Source organism: Apus apus, chromosome 12 (genome assembly GCF_020740795.1).
Source record: "Apus apus isolate bApuApu2 chromosome 12, bApuApu2.pri.cur, whole genome shotgun sequence".
Lineage (NCBI taxonomy): Eukaryota > Metazoa > Chordata > Aves > Apodiformes > Apodidae > Apus > Apus apus.
In genome coordinates this window covers 2,430,984-2,449,277 of record NC_067293.1, presented here as the reverse complement: position 1 = coordinate 2,449,277, position 18,294 = coordinate 2,430,984, and the positions used below count along the sequence as shown (strand labels likewise).

General features: G+C 44.7%; 1 protein-coding gene across 3 annotated transcripts; it reads right to left on the bottom strand.

The window, feature by feature from the left end:
- Nucleotides 1–4,581: 4,581 nt before the first annotated feature.
- MOSPD1 (motile sperm domain containing 1) lies at nt 4,582–18,271 on the bottom strand. Of its 3 annotated transcripts, none has more exons than XM_051630171.1 (6): nt 18,172–18,271; nt 12,768–13,024; nt 12,510–12,585; nt 9,626–9,852; nt 7,617–7,778; nt 4,582–5,256 (listed from the first exon to the last, which is right to left on the bottom strand). In XM_051630171.1, exons 2-6 carry the CDS (start codon nt 12,919–12,921, stop codon nt 5,225–5,227), a joined length of 651 nt encoding a protein of 216 aa, XP_051486131.1. In that variant the 5' UTR covers nt 12,922–13,024; nt 18,172–18,271; the 3' UTR covers nt 4,582–5,224. The 3 variants fall into 3 exon arrangements, with proteins under 3 accessions (XP_051486131.1, XP_051486132.1, XP_051486130.1); XM_051630172.1 differs by lacking the exon at nt 18,172–18,271 and adding an exon at nt 16,282–16,298; XM_051630170.1 differs by lacking the exon at nt 18,172–18,271 and adding an exon at nt 13,151–13,907.
- Nucleotides 18,272–18,294: the final 23 nt, after the last annotated feature.

Genomic DNA, 18,294 nt, shown 5'->3' with positions numbered 1-18,294 from the left:
AAGAAACTTCCTGCTAAAAATAAATCAAGATTCTTTCATTTTAAGCACATTCACTTGAGCAGTTGGGTTTGATTTGGGGGATTCCTGGTAGATTCCTGAGGGAAAGGCACTGCTGGGTTTGGTGATGTGGATGGAACGTGGGATTCCAGAGCCTCCCTGCAGAGTTCTGTTTGTCTCTTAGTGGTTTCTTGTTTGTCAAAGCATTTGCTTTTCCAATGCCCTGATGTTTTTCCCTTGAGCCACCTGGAGTGTCTTCAGTTTCCTGGAGAGGAATGCTCTCATTTTGTCATTGTAAATTCTATTTTGTTACTGTGAATTTTATTGTTAATTCCTCTTTGTTGTTGGTTGGTTTTGGGTTTTTTTGTGTTTTGGTTTTTTTTTTCCCCAACTGTAAACATGGTTTAAGCTCCATTACAGACTCTGTGTCTCTGATATGCATTTCATCAGTCATCTTTGATCCCCCTTGGTCCCTCTTGTTGGAGTGGCCTCAGGATGGCTGCCAATACAGGTGTCTGAATTGATATTTCCCAAGAGAGGTAGCACAGGGAGCCTGCTCCTCAGATGGGCCTTCTGCTCAGGGTGAGGAGATCATCCCTTGCTTTGATTGTGCTGCTGTAATCATGGTTGTGTTCTTGCTTAAATTATTCCTTGGCAGAGTCTCTGCTTTGCCAAGAGCTTTGCAGTTTTTCAAGAGCGGATACGCATTAGCTACAGTTAATTATCCAAAGGAAACAGCTAGTTAGCATACAGCAGAGAGCTTCTATAGGAGACAAAAATAGACCAAAAAGGGAGTGTATCCTCTTGCTTGGCTTCAGCTGTTAGGCTGTGTTGCCTGCCTGTGTTCATTCCTGCAGTACACATTTTGTGAGGATACGCAGGTTCTCTGGACTCCTTTCGTTTATACATCCATGATCTTTAAATGGCTGTTGCTAGACTGTGTGGCACTGGTTTCCTAATCTTCACCAGCTTCATGTGGAGCAGCACTGAGCAAGTGATGTGCTCCTGCCAACAGCATGCTCCACTCTCCTTCAAGGGCTTGAGTCTTGATTTCATTTCCTCAGGTAGCAAGCTCTGCCTGCAGGTGACAGACTCCACTGTCAGCACCATGAACTTTGATGTGTCTCCTCCTGCTGTAGTGAGAGGTGGTGCTTTCTCTGGCACTGCTGTGAGGAGCAGAGGGCCCAGTTTCACAAGGATGTGGGAGAGAACCTGTTTCTCTACAGCTGTGCAGCTCCTACCTCTGCCTGCAGCCAGGCAGGAGGACGATGCCCCACGACTCCCCAGCCCTGCATGCCTCCTGTTGCAGCCTGTTCCTTTCTTTTTTCATCCAGGAGGGTCTCACCAGGTCAGAGAGCAAAGTACCTGAACTGCCTCTTGGCAGGGAGCATGAGCATTTTATATTTTTTTTTTAAAGTCTCCTGTACAACTGGATCCCTGAATGTTGAGGTTGCACTGGATCACCACAGGCCCTGTGAAGCTCACATCACTTGGCACTTGAGAGCTTCAGTTCCTGTCAACAGGGCGTTCCTGGATCTGGTTTGCTGGCTTGGGCATGTTCCCTTCTGCAGTCTTGCCCCAGCAGTGGGATGGATTGCCAGTGCAGTAAGTTTGAAGTAGGAGTTTCATACTCCTGGAAGAGCAAAGAGTTGGTGGAACATGACATTTCTGAGGAAAACTGTTACAAGGAAAGCAAGGGATCCTAAATATACATTGACAAACGAGGGCTAAAATACCGTGATTTCTTGCCAAGTCTATTTAGCAGCATCTTTCCAGTTTGGGCTTGTTGGTTATCAGATACTTGCTACATGTGACCATAAAATGAAATAATGTACAATTGGCTTTGACAATTTAAAGTAGTAGTTCATTCCAGGAAGGATTTCTCTGTCTCATGGTTGAAAGCACAGTTCTGTGCATGGGCTTCTGCAGATGCCACCATTAAGCTGTTTAAATGAGCGCAGGGGCTGTTCCTGACAGTGCCCTTGGTTGTCTTCCTGGGGCATATTGTGACAAACACCAGGAGCAGCTCAGTGTTTCCCTGTGCAGGGCCTGGATCTGCTTCCACGTGGTTCCATACAAGGCTGCTGGATCCAGTCTCCAGTCCTGGGGAGCTCCATCAGCTGTGATCCCTGGTGAAATGAACTGATTCTTTGAAAGGAGCTGGGAATGTTTAGTTTGAGGAAGAGGAGGCTGAGGGGAGACCTCATCAGTCTCTACAACTGCCTGAAAGGTCATTGTAGAGAGGTTGGTGCTGGTCTCTTCTGACAGGTAATCAGTGACAGAACAGGAGGGAAGGGCTTCAAGCTGCACCAGGGCAGGGTTAGACTGGACATTAGGAACAATTTCTTCACAGAGAGAGTTGTTGGACACTGGAACTGGCTGCCCAGGGAGGTGGTTGAGTCACCATCCCTGGATGTGTTTAAGGGTCGTTTGGATGTGGTGTTGGTGGAGATGTTTTAGGGGAGAACTTTGTAGAGTAGGGATGAGGGTTGGACTGGGTGATCCCAAGGGGCTTTTCCAACCTGAATGGTTCTATGATTCTATGATTCTCTGCCCCTGCAGCTCTGAAATGGCTACATCAGGACTCTGGTAGTTTTAAGCATTCTGTGATTTGCTCTTTTGGAGAAAACAGGGACATCTGAGCATTTTCTGATCCAGACAAGTGCTAACACCTACAGGAGATCATGTACCAAGGCTGCAGTGCGAGGCGTGAGGCTCCTGCCAGTGCTCTTGGCAGCTCACTCACCTCCTGCCCCAGCACTGCTGGTTGGAGCTGTTGGTGCCACAGCAAGTGCTGGGTAAACACCAGGACTCTCTGCAGGGAGATCTTAAAGCCCTCCTAACTCTCTGCTCAAAATACTTTTCCATTTCAAGGAAATGACTGTTCTGTTTGTGTTGAGTCAGGAATGGGAAATGACGTGAACACTTAACTGTTTTTCCTGGTGTTTTTAAGAAGACACAGAGTCACTGTCTCAGGCCTTCTTTCCTAAGATGTTCGGTGGCTTCGTAAGTCTATTAAGTAAGTAGTAGAGGAGTGTGCATGCATATATGTGTGTGTATATACAAATACATACACGTGCATGAGAAAACATCTTCTAAACCTTGTGTATCCTGGTAAAATGCTACTAGTGTCTCGCTGTGACCATGCTGTGACATGCAGTGTGACAGTCCTGAACTGGAACTGTCCTCAGGTCCTGTTTTCCCAACACTGGAATAGAGCTGTGATTACAGAGTGCTCCTTAATCTCCCTGAAGTAGAAATAAATCCAAATTCACACTTGTCAGGCTCATTTTGCCCAAGCACCAGTGTTATCTGCATCTGCTGAGTTACACTGTGCATTTCATCTTTCTTTATCTGGGTATTGCTCCTTGCTTGCCCTTGAAAAAGAAATTATTCAATGTTTTAGTCTTTTTAGTTGCTGATAAGCCTTTGTGACAGATTTCTTTGGTCAAGGTGGATTTCTAAAGCAATCACTTCTCTTTAAACTTCCTGGAAACAAAGCCTGTCAGTCCTGTTCTCCCCTTCCCAAGCCCGGTGTGTGCACAATCCTGCAGGACTGAGGCACCACTACTTGGTTGCAGTGTCCAAGTTCCTGCCTCTGGGATTCTTTCACTCCTGTACTTCTGCAGGTGCCATGATTGGAGCTCCAGGAAAAAAGGTTAGTTGGTTTGGGGCTGGTTTTTTTCAATCATCTTGGGCCTGTAAGACACATTGTGTGTGAAGCCCTGCGACGCTCACCCACGTACACGTTTAGACACAGGAATGCAGAACAGCCAGGCTAAGGTACCTCATGGCAAGTTTTAGTTCCCAAACTTCAGTTTCCTCACCCTTTCTCAAGAGGCAGGTTAAGACACCTCATGAAAATCAGAAGTGACAGTGCAGGTACAGGAACACACAGGGGCTGCAGACCTACCAAACCAGTTAGGAACTATTTTTTAATGTCTGACTGTTTCTTTATCATCTGCTGTGCTGATAGATGCCACCATCTGCATTCTTCTGAGAATCAAACTAGAACAACATTTTATTGCCCTACAGAGACTGAGTGGTGTTTTATGTAAGAAAAAATGTACAGTGATGAACAAACTCAACCTTTCTCCTTTTTATTTTTATCTGCATGGTTTCTTTGTCCTTCCATGCATAAACAGATAAGTGACATGCAGGAGAAAGACTCCATTTCCAAAGTGGTTTTTATACAGATCAGAGAATATTCTATAGACTTGTTATAAACAAAGATTTGTGTGTAAGAATCAAACACATTAACAGTGGCCCTTCCTTGAAAATGTTTTGAAACTTAATACCTTGACAACAAAATGTCCAAGGAAGGGACATACTTGTTATATGAACCAAGGTAAATGGTCACCTAGAGTATAAAACTGGAATTTCAGCAGGAGCTTCTGACAGAAAATGAATTCCCAAGGGGAAGGGAAGGTGTAGAGAAATGCTGTTGCTGCTGTAACTCATTAGTTTAGTCCCCAAAACAGAAAAAATGCTGAATTTGACATTAGTGTGCAGTGTGAGTTCAACTCCCCTCCGTGCCACTTGCTTCACAAATCACATTTGTCCCTAAGAAATGAAAGGATCTGATTAGAGAAGTTGCTTTTATTGTTTACAGCTGTGATACAAAATGGCTGTTGCAGAAATTATTTCCCCAGGTAAGAAAATGAGCACTCAACAATGTTCTGGTAAATATGAAGGAAGGAATTTGAGAATCACTTCTTCACCTAAAATTCATGGTTTATTTCTTAGTATCACTGATGGGATTCTTCATTCTCTTCAATGATTATTCATGACTCTCATCCTTCTGGTATGTACACAGTGTTATGCACCAGCCTTGGCCTGTACAACCACAAACCAAATGCAGGATTTTACAGAACACAGTTTGCTTTTATAGTGATCACACACTGATGTGAACATAGACTAGAAATAACAAATGTTGCTTTAATAAGGATTTTTTTTTTTTTACAGTAGGCAGAGATATAAAAGTTTTTCAAATTATTTTCACAGGTATCACTGAACATTTCATAGCTGTCTGTTACAGAAGCACCCAAAAGTGCTTTGAGTCTTTAATTTATTATACACAGTTAAAATATATTACACTTCTGAAGGTTTCTTAAATCACTGAACAGTTTTGCTAGCATCTTGATGAGCCAAATGGGAGTAAAAGGCAGTCCACATTCATGATGTGAATATACAGTAAAGGTGTTTTGACATCCTAGTAACTCATTGCTCATGTTCTCAAAATAACCATGGTGATGAGACCTGAAAGACAAGAATTGAGAACTAAATGCTTTCATTTCACTGAATAAAACCTTCAAAACAAAGCCAGTTTACCCTGTCACAGGCCAGAAAATCAGGTAAAAGTGCATTACTATGTGCAAAATTTGTTTATATATACCCACTTAAAAATTAGAAGTATTGCTCTGAATTTTTATGTAGTAAAAAATCTGTGTAAAAAAATGACACCAAAGTGCAGTCTCTCTCCTGAGGAAACTTCCCAGCAGCTCTAAATGCTCCAAACCAACTCTCAGTCTCACTGGAAAATCTTAACATTGAGCTTTTTTTGACTTAGGTAAGTCCCCCAGTTTTCAAGGGGGCTGCTCCTGGGCAGGGTCACCCAAGTGCTGAACCATTAGTGAGGCAGATTAGCTGGAAGCTCCAAAGACTGTTTTGTTTCTGCTCTGTGCAGAGTAACTGATCAAAGACTAGTTTTAGACAGAGGTGTTGAGCTTCCTTGTCAGCCTGCATGGGGAGCTTTGTTGTGACCTTTAAAGAGGGAGAAAAAAACCAAACCCAACTGCTCTGATGGAGGTTAAAAACAATTAAAAGCAGATGAAAGCAGGAAATGTGAGGCTAATAAATCTACTCATGACACACTGAAAAGTTCACTTTAATTATGTGCTGATACAGGGAAAGGTACAAATCTGCAAGTTCTTAACCAGGAGTCAAACTGCACAAGGCAAAGAGGCATATGGAAAAATACTTGGGCTCCTTGAATTCCAACCTAATGTAAGATCAAAATAGTAATTTATCAGTTCTTGGGCAATCATGCTTGCTTTCCTCTGTTAACATCATGGCCTTTTACTGCAGAAAGTTTACCTAAAGCCTACAGGTCTCACCACAGATAAATACATTTCTGAGATTGTTTTACTCTCCTGCCACTAGAAACTGATTGAACTAACTTACTTTATAAAGATTTTGAAGGGAGAAGCATGACAGAACAGAGTTGCAGTGTTGCCTTCCATAAAATAAGCAATTTATCCATTAAAGAGGAATTACAGTTCAGCTATTTCTTAAGGTCTATGAGCTTAGACAATCAACTACCAGAACTGCTGCAGGCCTCAGCTTGGATGATCTAAATCTAGAGGCTTCTGGAAGGTGCTACAGGACAGCTGTACCTCTTGGAGAGTGACTTCCAGGCAACAGTGAGTTTAGCTCATTGCTGTGAAGCAAACACTCCCTAAATGTCACACAGCCCAGCTGGTGGGGTGTTCACCTCCCTTTCCAGTCAAATACTACACAATCCAGTTGTACTTTGTGGGGGAAGAAGGTGGCTCCATCTTCTCAAGAGCACTCAACTTCTAGATGAGCAAGAGCTGCACACAGAAGAATCATCTTTTCATAAACACTAGAACTACTGAAGGAATCAAAACCTGAAGGAACTTCACAGTGAATCTGGAAACAGGTTAAGCTGTTGCAAATATGTCCAGGCAAATGGTCTAATGCTACAACTGGCACCAGCAGAAACTGGAGTCATTTTCAAAATTAGAGATAACAACAAAGCAAGGATTCCTGCAGGGTCCTGCTCTGAAAATACATCCCCATCAGCTCAGGCAAAGAGCAACAAGTGAGTTTTCAAACCATTCCAGCAGGCTGCCTTGCACAAGTCAGCCAGCCAGCTGAGTGTGCAAGGAACCACCACCAACTTGCATCTCCTCCCATCCCTACCTCACCTCTAGCTATCTGTTTGAAGCTGCCTAGCTCGTTTCTTTTACATCCTCATTTCTGCCAGGTAGTGGGACAGGAGAATTTAGTGGGACTGTTCTTCAAATCTGAAATAGTTATAGAAAAATAGTCGTAACAAATGAAACATGCAACTTATCTATGCTTGCTAATTTAGGAGCAGGTTACAAATCAGAAGAGCTGTGGATGGTGGAGTCTCTTAAGAAGGGTTCACAGCAACTTATTTCTACACATTTCAACTGCTTATCAAGAAGGTTGTGAATGGAGCCTTTCACACCAGCTCATCTGGGGTGGAGAGGGGAACAACTGAAAAGATTTGGGTTCTGCAAAGGAGGAACAATTTCAAGATGAGAATAAGAACCAGCACATTCCATTCAGTTTTGTTGGCAGGTGACTACAGCTGGCCAGTCATCAAATGAAGGTGAAATTAACATGTAGGGACCTGTATATACTAAATACCAACTGAAATCTGGCCTAAAATACTTACAATAACTAATTTACCTCAAAACCCTAAGGCTGCAAGTTACAATACACGTGGAGATGCAAAACAAAATGAGGTGCTTTGTCTCTGTCAGGTTTCCTGAAGCCTCTGGCAAACACAGGAGAAGTTTCCCAAATCACAGAAGTTGCAAGAAAAACACAAAATCCGAACTACTTACCTAAAACATAAGCAGCTACTAACTTTTGATTCACACTTAAATGGAGGTAGAGAGGCACCAGGGATTCCATTTCCCCCAATGTAGGTAGCATTAGTGCTGCAATACACACGATTCCTAGGAAGACAGTTAGTAAACTAGGTCCCGACGAGGCAGTTCTGTTTTCTGAAAGACAAGACAGGACCAAGTGTGAGGAACATCTGCCTCATATCAGTGGTAAACATTCTGCAAAAATGTTTGTGGTACGTTGGAGCTACAAAATCCTGAGGTCTTTTTCTCCCTTTGCAGTTTGGAGGGAGTGGAAACCAACTCTTAGAGCCACCCTCCTAAAGCTTCTGCATCCAGCAGGGGAGAGGGCTGCTCCCTGTTGTGATGTTGGAACTTGTTTTCACAGGACTTCCCAAGCCCCTCCCTTCTGGAGGAACAGAGCCTGCCAGGCTCAGTAGCTATATATACACACTTGGGACAGCTGGATGTTTCAGCAAGGCTTGAGGTTTCTCCATGCATCTTGACTTCATTTCTTGCTATGTTCCTGCAGTGATTAGTACCTAACTGGGAACGCAGCCCCGAGGGAGCTGCACAGGCAGGTAGCTCTGCTCGCACCTCCAGAACAAGACTTGGCATCAGCAAGAGCACAGATGCTGGGGCCAGAAAAATTCCCCTCCTTCATTTAGAGGATTCAAGGGCTGCACCTGCCAGAATCAGTTTATGTGCCACAAAATCAGTATCATTTGAAACCCACTTTAAAAAACCCACCACTGTAAGTGAACCACTGACAGTCCAGTATTACCAGAACAAGGAAATGCACACGACAGATGAACTGTCCTTGTGCTGCAGTTTAACAGCTGGAACCTCCTCAAGGGCACATTGTGTAACCTTTAAGAAGAGCTTTCAACACCTGAGTTGAATACCTCCAACCAGGTTCCTCAGGCCCATGAGAAACTACCCAGTGTTTTATCAAGTTTCTCTACCCTCAGAGTGACTCGCAATCTGTGCCCTGTTTTCATTCCATAAATCTGTTGCTCCTAGGCTGCAGGTTGTATGCAAAGACTGTAGCTGCTGTTTGTTGTTCTTCTGTCAGCAAGCAATGTCATGCAGTCAACCAGGGTTTTAAGCAGAGAAACAGCATTTGGATCAAGACCAGCATCACTGTCAGGATGGTTCAGACCCTCTGTACTGCAACAACCATCATAGTAACACTGTTCTGTGAGCCCAGAGATCCTGTAGGTTTATTTTAACTCTGTATCTAACTCCTACCTATTTTTTAGTAAAAGGTGTTTCACCAGCCAACAAACTATGCATCAATAGTGAAACAACTGGGTTTTAGCAGAAGGAACACTCTCAAGCAAGTTAATCTATATCATGGAATTGCTTTTTGCTCTTGTCATGAAAAATGAAGCAGTGACAAAAATATTACAGTATAAATCAGGAGAGGTCAAGTCAAGAATCAGTTTAGATTCAGTTCCAGGAAAACCTGATACTTTTTATATCTCTCCCAACCCCTTCAGTCTCACTGATCAGCTCAGGTTCTGCCCAAGACTTGATTTACTTCCTCACCAATGAAACGTGCAAAGTCTCCAGCTACCAACTGTGCTTTTCTGTACTCGTGAGACAACGAAGATGGCACAGAACAAGGAGCACATCAGAAGATGTTTTGGCAGTATTTCCTGCTCATCGGGAAATGGAGGATTAAGGGTTTGGAAGAAACTCAGAAGAGGCATATGTTTTCAAAGAGCCCAAGGGAAAAAATAACTACCAACCACCATCCTTTTGCAGACAAGTTCCCATTGGCTGTGACAGAGGAACATACTCTAAAGGCACAACATGCAAATGTGGGGCAGCAAAGGGTCTTGATTAACCAAGAGAGCATAAGCAGAATAGCCACATTTTGGATTCTTGGACACTATCATCCCCTACATCTTACAAGTAAGACCAAGAACTATTTTTAGATCTATTTTCTAGTCTTTCTAGCACCGATTCAGAACACAGGAGAGGTAAAAGATTTCACGTACCTGGTTGACACAAAGTCTGCTCAAAAAAGACACTTTCTGCCAGGTGTTCTTTTATTCGTTTTTCCTCCTCTTCCTTTTGTTGCTGTTGTTCCGTTGCAGATGGAAGCAGAGTAGCAATAATCTCCTTTTTCCCTAGTGCTTTCCTCTGGCTCTGCTCAGACACTTGCAGACGGAATTTATCTATCACACCATAGTAGGATGGGCGAACATCTCTGTGACGAATCACACTGCAGAGGAAAACAACACCTTCAAAGAGAGGAACTATGAAAAAACAAGGATCCTGTGGAATTGCACCCTAAATCCCCATCTTTCCCCTCTTTCCCCCCCTGCCACAGATTGCAATAGTCCAGCTCCCCATTCCCTCCCCATCACTCAGTGTTCTGCAATGTCTGATCTTGTCCTCTCTCTCCCCTCACCTTCCTTCTGGTGCCCACTTAGACCTGCTCCAACTGGCTGGCAAAAAAGAACAGTTAATACCTCATCTCAGGCACAGTCCCTCAGTCTGAGACCTTGCTGCCAATTTTCATGAAACATCAATTATCTGAAAGATGCCTCCTCCTTTATCAAAGTTTTTTTTATGCTGGCCAATGATTTTAAAAGGTTTGGGGGGACTGACGGAAGAAGAAAAGTGGGGCTGCCAAACACTTGGACAGGGGATGGCAAAGTCCAGCTTTTTGAGGAAACCTGGCTCAAAGCCTTTACAACTGTGCTTCTCAGAAGCAAGACTCATTCCTTCTACAGACAAGGTAAAGGGATTTTCAAAATCAGAAGCTCACCCTTAAGAGCATGTACCACTGCAGCAAAAATGACAGCTCTGTATCTACAGCAACATTTCTCTCCTGTCTTTCACCGAGTGGATCTGGAGCTCAGCAGCAGAGCCCTGTGCTGTCAGAGCTTTGCTCATCCATTTAGCTCCCTTGAACACATTTTGTAACCTGCAGACACTTCACTGGCTGCCAAGAGCTAGGCCAGAGGTAGCTACATGAGGTGCCACCACAGCTGAGCCTGAGGAGTAGGTATCAGTTACAGGGCTTCTTGGGGAACTTCACTGCCCAGAAACCACTCTACTGTCTGATCAAGGTGGTTTCCACAGTAAGACAGGCTGGTAATTGTTGCAGTCCTTCTAGTTTTATAGCATTTAATGGGGACAATTCTCCGTGGGACCTACAGAAGGCAGAGTTTTTCAATTACACTGATCAAAGCCAATCCAGACCTCTGAGCAGTGCCCTGCTCAACTGCCTCCTCTCTGTAATTAGGATTTGTTATGAAAATACACACATACGATATAAATAGGTATTTTTGTAGATTAGCTTCAAGCCAGCTGCCATCTCCTGAGGGGGAGAAAAGCATTCTACCTTTAGTGATACAGGAGAGTAGTCTTAAAACTGCTTCAAGAAACCAATCTTTGTGATAATATATACACTGCAATACTGCAAAGCACAGATTTCTGTGTTTCAGTCTTCATTTAAAAGAACTGTATCACATCAAGAAAACTACAACTACTAACACTTAGCCAGTGCTTGTAACTGGTATCTAGTCTGAATAGATTATTCAACAAGGAAACAGAGTAAGTCATCCCCCAGGCTGGGGGCTGCAGGGCTGCATGTAGCTCCACGTCACTTCAGAGGCCACAGAGCGTGGGTATGACAGGCTCCAGCAAGCTCAGTGCTGGCTGGACACCTGCCTTCAGCTAAAGGATGGCCAGGGGAAACAAGACTAATCCATACAACTCTCAGCATATCAGAGCAGGAGATTCTCATTTCTTCCTTTAACACTTCCTTCTACATTTCTGTTCCTACTGTTGGTACCACGATATTAACTACCAACCTCAGCAGGATCTTTACATAACACTGTGCTGGGAGAACATGGATCTGCTGCCAAGCAAAGAGATGTGTTCTGCAGACCCTTATAAACAGATACATTCTCCTGTTTCTTTTTAGAGGCCATTGCATAATTGGAAGCTCTGTAGAATATCTGTTTATCTGGCAAATGGCCACACTTGCATAGTACTGCTCATCTCCTAGCAGTAAACACTGCCCTTAGACAGCAACCACTGGGACAGGATGGGGGGTTTTGCTGCACAAAAATTTCTCTTGGAAATATGCATGTGTCTTATTTTCCTTTATTTAATGAAAGATATTTGATGCAGATGAACCTAGGGTAATCAAGCTTGTGTAGATGTCTGCTAGAGCCTGGAACAGCTCACTGATAAACTGGTATACTCTGACCTGTTTTGTTCCATTTTTAGGATTGCTGTACCTGCCTGCTGAAACTTTTTGTTCAATGTTTTAAAATTCCTACTTCTTGAGTCTTCGGGATGTTCCAAATTATACCTAAGGAGAAGAGTCTACAGGAGAGACCCATCCCCCAAGCACAGTATCATTTATCTGACAAAAGAAGGATCCTTCAATAGCAGGGTTTTTGGTGTAGAGCCATTTGTTAGCCAGAGACTCATTCCAGTTTGCACATTTCCAGTCAGAAAGCTCAGTCTCCTCTTTCAGGGACTCTGTAATTTCTTTAGTTGCATCTGTACATCAGCACAGAAATCACGTGGCAACTGGAAGATGGAAACAGTTGGGTCTATTTTAGCATCTCTACCTACTCTACTTTGAATTCTAGCAGCCTACAGACCCTGTACCTTCCTGTGGTCACTTAACTGGGCTGCTTCTTTTGTGTTATTGGACTGGGACCTGAGAGGAGAAACAAGGAAAGGCGAGACAGAGGAGCCACAAGAATACAAGAGGTGAGAAAAATACTACATCCTCATCCAACTTAGTTTATGCTATGCATGCTGTCACTCACTACATCTTAAATAATAAAAGAAATTCAGGTAATTAACTGTCATACACTAGAAAAATAAACATAACACCCAACTCCTACTTACATATCAACACAGCACTGAGGCTTCACTGCACCTGTAGCATCAACCACCGCATATTTATTTGGAGTTGTACAAAGAACTGCAATGGAAAGGACAGCAGTGGTAACAAGGGAGGAACTCACACCTCATCAGCTTCATCAACAGACACACAGCAAGACACGAGGTTGGTCTTGTCACAAATACACTTTGTTACACAAATTATATTGGACTGTTCAAGATCACCAACTAACCCTTAAATAGAACTTAACCTAAGAAACCCACCTTTGAATTTTAAGGCAAACTCATAGGGGTTATATAGAGTCAACACCTGCTTGTGTGTTGACTGGTCATCTGCATAAAATATAAGTTCTGTAGGAAAAACAAAAACAGGAAGATTTCCTTCCACTAACTCTGGCTGTCTTTTTTGTTGCTGCATTGGCACTGAATCCTCCTTGCTGCTTCTTGTGTTCTTATGATTTTGTGTCCTCAGAGACTTCAGTTTTTGAATCGTTTAAGAATTCCAAACCATTTTGGCAATTCTAAAGGAAAAAAGGGGAAAAAAAAAAGAGAAAAGGCAAGAAGATTATTTCCATAAGTCTATACTAAACTGAGGCAGTCAACAAAGATGTAAAAATATAGAACTTGATGTTTGGTTATGACTCTACCTTAACTTAGGCTCCTTCAAAAACATGGAAAGAGAAAAAATATTTGCATTGGGTTTCCATCTGTTTAACAAACTCCTGTAAAATCAACAGATAAACACTTCTGCAGTGTCTCACGACAGTGTTTTGGGGTCTCAGTCCATGGCTAGGGCTGCTTTTTCTGGGTCTCTGCAACACAAACCAACCACCACCACCACCCAGCTATCCTAGCCCTGCCTGGGGACACTAACACTGGAGGGAAAAACAGGGCAGAAATGAGGAAACACAAGGAGGTGGGGCAGTCACTGTCAGTGCAGGAATCCCTCTGCACTGCTGACCTGCTCTGAGCATTCCCAGATGAGGTATCACAGCTTAGGCACCTGCTCACCAAGGAATGTCAGATCCCAGAGATTCAGAACAAAAGAATGGGGAGCACTGTCATGCCTTGTTGAAACTAAACACTCCTTAGAATTGCTTGGTAGTTACAGGCAACAAACTGAAAAATAACTGGGATGAATAATACCAAACAGATTTGGAATTTACTATTTGATTTTAAAATCAGACCGGTTTTCCACCATCACTGCCCCTAACACATAATAATATCATAACAACTACAGTTCTTCCCTCTGCCATCCCCACTGTTTTGTTTTATTCTGAGTGACATTCCAGAACTAAAATCAGAACCCATGACATGATCAAGCAACAATCCCAAATGTATTTCATAAATCAAATTCAGGCCAGACTCCTCAGCACACATATTGTTGACTTTACACAGTACAGAACAAACTGAAACAGCTACATATATTTCCCCCCCCCCCCCCCGAATATAATATTTTACTGTAGCTCCTACAGGTTAATGGTCAAACTGAAGGTGTCCTTTGAGGCTTAACTTTATTCTTTAGTAGAAAATGTTAAAAGAACAAAAAGGTCTTACTAACTCAGTAGCTGTATTTTCCACTTCCAAAGCAGCTTCATAAAACAAGGTCCATTCCAGCTGTTCTCTGGTCTAATAAACTAATTTGGCTGCACCTTAAAAGATTAATTTCTGAACTTCGTACCAAAATGAATGATCAAAAACAAATGCTTGTTTTTTGCACTCTAAACATCATGATGTTCACATTTCCAAGCATTTCCACGTTTCATACTTGAAACATGACACAAGTTTAGGTCTAGTTTACTAGAGTGTATCTGCCATATCTTCAGATTTACATGTTCTGATTCTTATTCTCAACCTCAGCTTTTAAATTTATTTATTTAAAATAGAAAATCATCCCTGTAGAATTTAAATTTGTGGCTCTTACTGGAATGTCTTCCCCCAAGATCCAGTTTCTCTTCAGAGCACAGGTTTGTTTCCATGTCACCGAAATGCTACTAATAATATTCTGAAAACAAATCCCCAATGAGAGTGTTCCAAGCTGATGTCCTGCTACCTTATTAAGAAGAGTATAGAAAAAGAAATAGCTCTCTAAGTGGCAATTTGGGCTGCAAGTGCTTCTTAGAATTTTGGTGAATCCCTTTTGTTTCACAAGAATTAAACTCTGGCATCAGTTTGTGCAGCAAGTGTAAGAATTATTCAACAACTTTCTGTACTATTGCAAAGTGAGATTCATTGTTCTATTCAGATATGTTAAGACTATATGAAGAGATAATGTGGAAAAACCACCAGGAATACAAAATAACTTATTTGGAAACTTCTCCTAGGCAAAAGGCTTGGTTTCTGGTTTTTACAAAAGTCAGATCAATGCAGCAAGCAAGGATCTTTGGTTCTCATACCTCTCTCTCCTGCACACATTATGGGTAACAGAAATAGAGGCAGGCTTTGAAATTAACAAAAGGGTTTTTTTCCTAATAGCTGTTTTGAACCACGGTACAACCAATAGCAAACTCTGCTAGATGTTTTTAAGTGACTATATTTGATATTTTAAAAAAAATATTTATAATCACTAACTTTATCTCAATGCTTTGGGGGTTTATTTAAACACAGGTTCCATTTTGATTCCTGGCAGTGTACCACACCTCCAGCTTTTTCATCTGGGCCAGCAGCAAGTGTTCAGGTGTCCAAAAATACCAACATCACTGGAGGTATGGATCACTGAGCCTATCAATAGGCTTGTTTTTCCATCTGTTGAATAGAAATCCTCCCAGGATTTCCCACCTCCACGTGCAGGTGGAAAGGCACCAATCCTAAAAAAAGTATTCCTTGTTATTGCTTCCTTTTCTTATTTAACTTGGCTGGGTAAGAAGTTCCTGCTCAAACTGGCAAAAGTAAATCTGGCAAACCCAGGCCTACAGTACACTTTGCTGACACAGCAGTGTCGCTCAGGATATAAATTTCTGGATTTCACAGAACTATGGAATTGTCAAGAGTTGGAAGGGACCACTAGAGATCATCTGGTCCAACTCCCCTGCTAAAGCACCTAGAGCCCATTCCACAGGACACTGCTTTTGAACATCTCCAGAGAAGGGGACTCCACAGCCTCCCTGGGCAGCCTGTATGAGACAACCATTCTGGTTTAGAAGTCACCTTGCTGGGATATCTCAGCAGGTAACATCAGTACAAGCATTTTTTTTCCACAGACCACATTATAAACTCTACCTCTGCTGGGGATGTTGGATGGTTTACCTTTCACACAGCACTCCTCAACAAGGAGCTGCAAAGGCTTACAGAGAAAGTCCGTACCACCAGGACTTCCCTGCACAGATGACCCCTCAAGCAGCACCCCTGTAAAGGTGCAGAATCAGGTGGCACCCCAGGCAGCTCCTTTAGAAGAACCTTGGTTGCTGCTCTTCTCCACGGCGCAGCAGATCCTCGCCCTGATCGCTAAATGTTGTAGTCAACAGTCCCCAGGATGGCTTGGGGAACCTAAAGCTGAGCACAAGCAAATCTGTACAAAACCAAGCCCTGTGGTCTCAGTTCTGTTACCTACACTGCACAGATGAGCTGCTGATACCACCGAACTCCCTCCAGCTGCAGGGATCTGCCAAATGCAGTGCCCATTACCATACCCGGGGCCAAGTGTAACACCTCAGCACCACCAGCTTGCTTTCCAGTGCTCTTTGAAGTCCAGACAAACAATATTATTTTCCTAGCACAATAAGGCTCTTTCCCCCTGAAGTTACTAAATATATTCTGCTGGTGTCACAATAGCACAGACCTGCCAGGGCTTCCTTTGAAATCCCTTCGTAAACTTCACTCGACAGAGTGCAACGTCACTTCTCTCTAGAATAACAACGAGGGTGGTTTGTTTTTAACTTAACAAATATCTAATGAAAAAAATAAATCAAGTGAGGAAGTTTTTTGTTCCCATTTTTGCTTCCAACAGCCCCATCACCGTGGCTTCTGAGGGCAATTGTTGGTTGGTTATTTTGCTAACAAGGGCAGATAACTCCACAGAATGTCATCTGGTAAACACTTCATTCAGAAGGGAACCTCTTTACAGCCACAGTCTCCTTTTAAAAACCGTCTAATGATGTTCTTCTATCTCATGATCTTACCTTCTAAATCTACACAATAAGCCTTTCTGCACCATATACTCACTAAAATCGATGCCTTTTGAGCTCCTGTTTACAAAATAAGCCACAGAGACTTCTTAAAACTTGCCTCCCGCATGGAGGAGTGCCAGTGCCTTCAAGCTGCATGCAAATACAGCAGAAGATCTGAAGCAGCTGCATTAACATTTCTTTTCTCCAGAAGGTTTTGAAGGCCTCAACGTGCACTTACGCAAACCAATGTTTAAACTACCTGCAATTATTTGGGAGAGTCACCCGGTGATCAGAGCGCAGGCCCGGCAGCCAGGATGGCTGGATTCCATTCTTGCTAACTCTGCCACTCCATGACCTTGAGCAAGCTGGTTAACCTCACCTCAGTTTGCTCATGTACCAAGGCACATATTCTGCAAGGTCTTTCAGTGGGTGGACAGTCACATTTGAACTGGCAGAACTGCTCTGGTACTTTGCAAAGCCTGGGCTGAAACATGCTACTGTTTGCCTCTTTACAGGGTGATGAGAAACATAATTAGCAACTGTCTCCAGGATGCTGTAAATTGAAGCAGTCTCAGAGCGTCACCTATTAGCACGGGTGACTCCAGCACGCATAAATCGTGCTGATACGGACAGCCACATTCATGAGGACCAGGTTATTTTTTGCTCAGATGCTGAAAAGGCGACGCTAACCATGAAAATGCTCATTCAAATGCAACCGAGAGCCAGGCAGAAGCCGGGCAAACTGCAACAACAGCTGCGCTGCTGACCAGGGCCCTGCCCGGCCCGGGAGCACCCACCGCAGCCCTTCAAGGGCACACCTGCTTCAGCCTCTATTTTCCCACTTTCAGGTGGTGTCCGACACGCGAAAGCTGCCGGTTTTCAGCGTGTCTCGTGCTGACGAGTGCTACGTGGCCTCTTGCCCTGTCCCAGGCCAGCTCCAAGGCCAAGGCTGCCACGGATCGCCGGAGGAAAACGCGCTTTCCTCAGAGAGCGCCGGGAAGAGCCGCACCCCGGGCTGCCCGAGGGCAGCGAGCGGCAACACCTGCACGGCCTCCCCCGGCCCTCTTTGTTCTCCAAGAGCGGGCGGCAGGGACGAGGGCTGAGGCATCTGCGCTCTAACGGCCTCTCCCCGCAGCCCTGCCCGTCACGCAGCCAGCACCTCCGCACCGGCCCGCCCCGCGGCAACCGGAGCAAGCGGGGGGAGCCCCGGCCCCACCGGCCCCCCTCCCCCCGGCCCCACCGGCCCGCCCTGCCCCGGCCCCGCTGCCCCCTCTCCCTGCCCCGCAGCCCGGCGGCTGACAAGGGCCAGGCCGCCGGGTTCCGGCAGCGCAGCCCCCGCTCCTCCTCAGGGCCGAGGAAAGAGCCCACGGCTCCGCCAGCGCTGCCGCCCCGGCCGGGCCCGCCGGGACAGCCCCGCGGGGGAGCGGAGGCGCGGCCTGTCAGCTGCCTCAAGGGCCCGGCCGCTCCCTGGGGGACGCCGCTCCGCCCGCCCGGCCCCGCGGTTCCCCGGTGTGCCCCGGTGTGCCCCGGGTGCCCCGGCCCCGCACCGCCCCCGCACTCACCCCGGGGCCGCTCGGTGCGGGTCGCGCGGCGCCCCCGTGTCCGCCCCCCCCCTCCCGGCACTGCAGGGAGCGCCGCGCGGTGGCTGCCGGGACGGCGGCGGACTGCGGCCCCGCCCCGCCCCG

Coding starts and splice junctions, on each gene's coding strand:
- MOSPD1 (XM_051630171.1), bottom strand. CDS start 12,921: ATGCAGCAACAAAAAAGACAGCCAGAGTTAGTGGAAGGAAATCTTCCT. Junction 12,586..12,767: donor GTTTGCCTTAAAATTCAAAG/GTGGGTTTCTTA, acceptor TTTCCATTGCAG/TTCTTTGTACAACTCCAAAT. Junction 5,257..7,616: donor AGTAGCTGCTTATGTTTTAG/GTAAGTAGTTCG, acceptor CTTGTCTTTCAG/GTCTCATCACCATGGTTATT.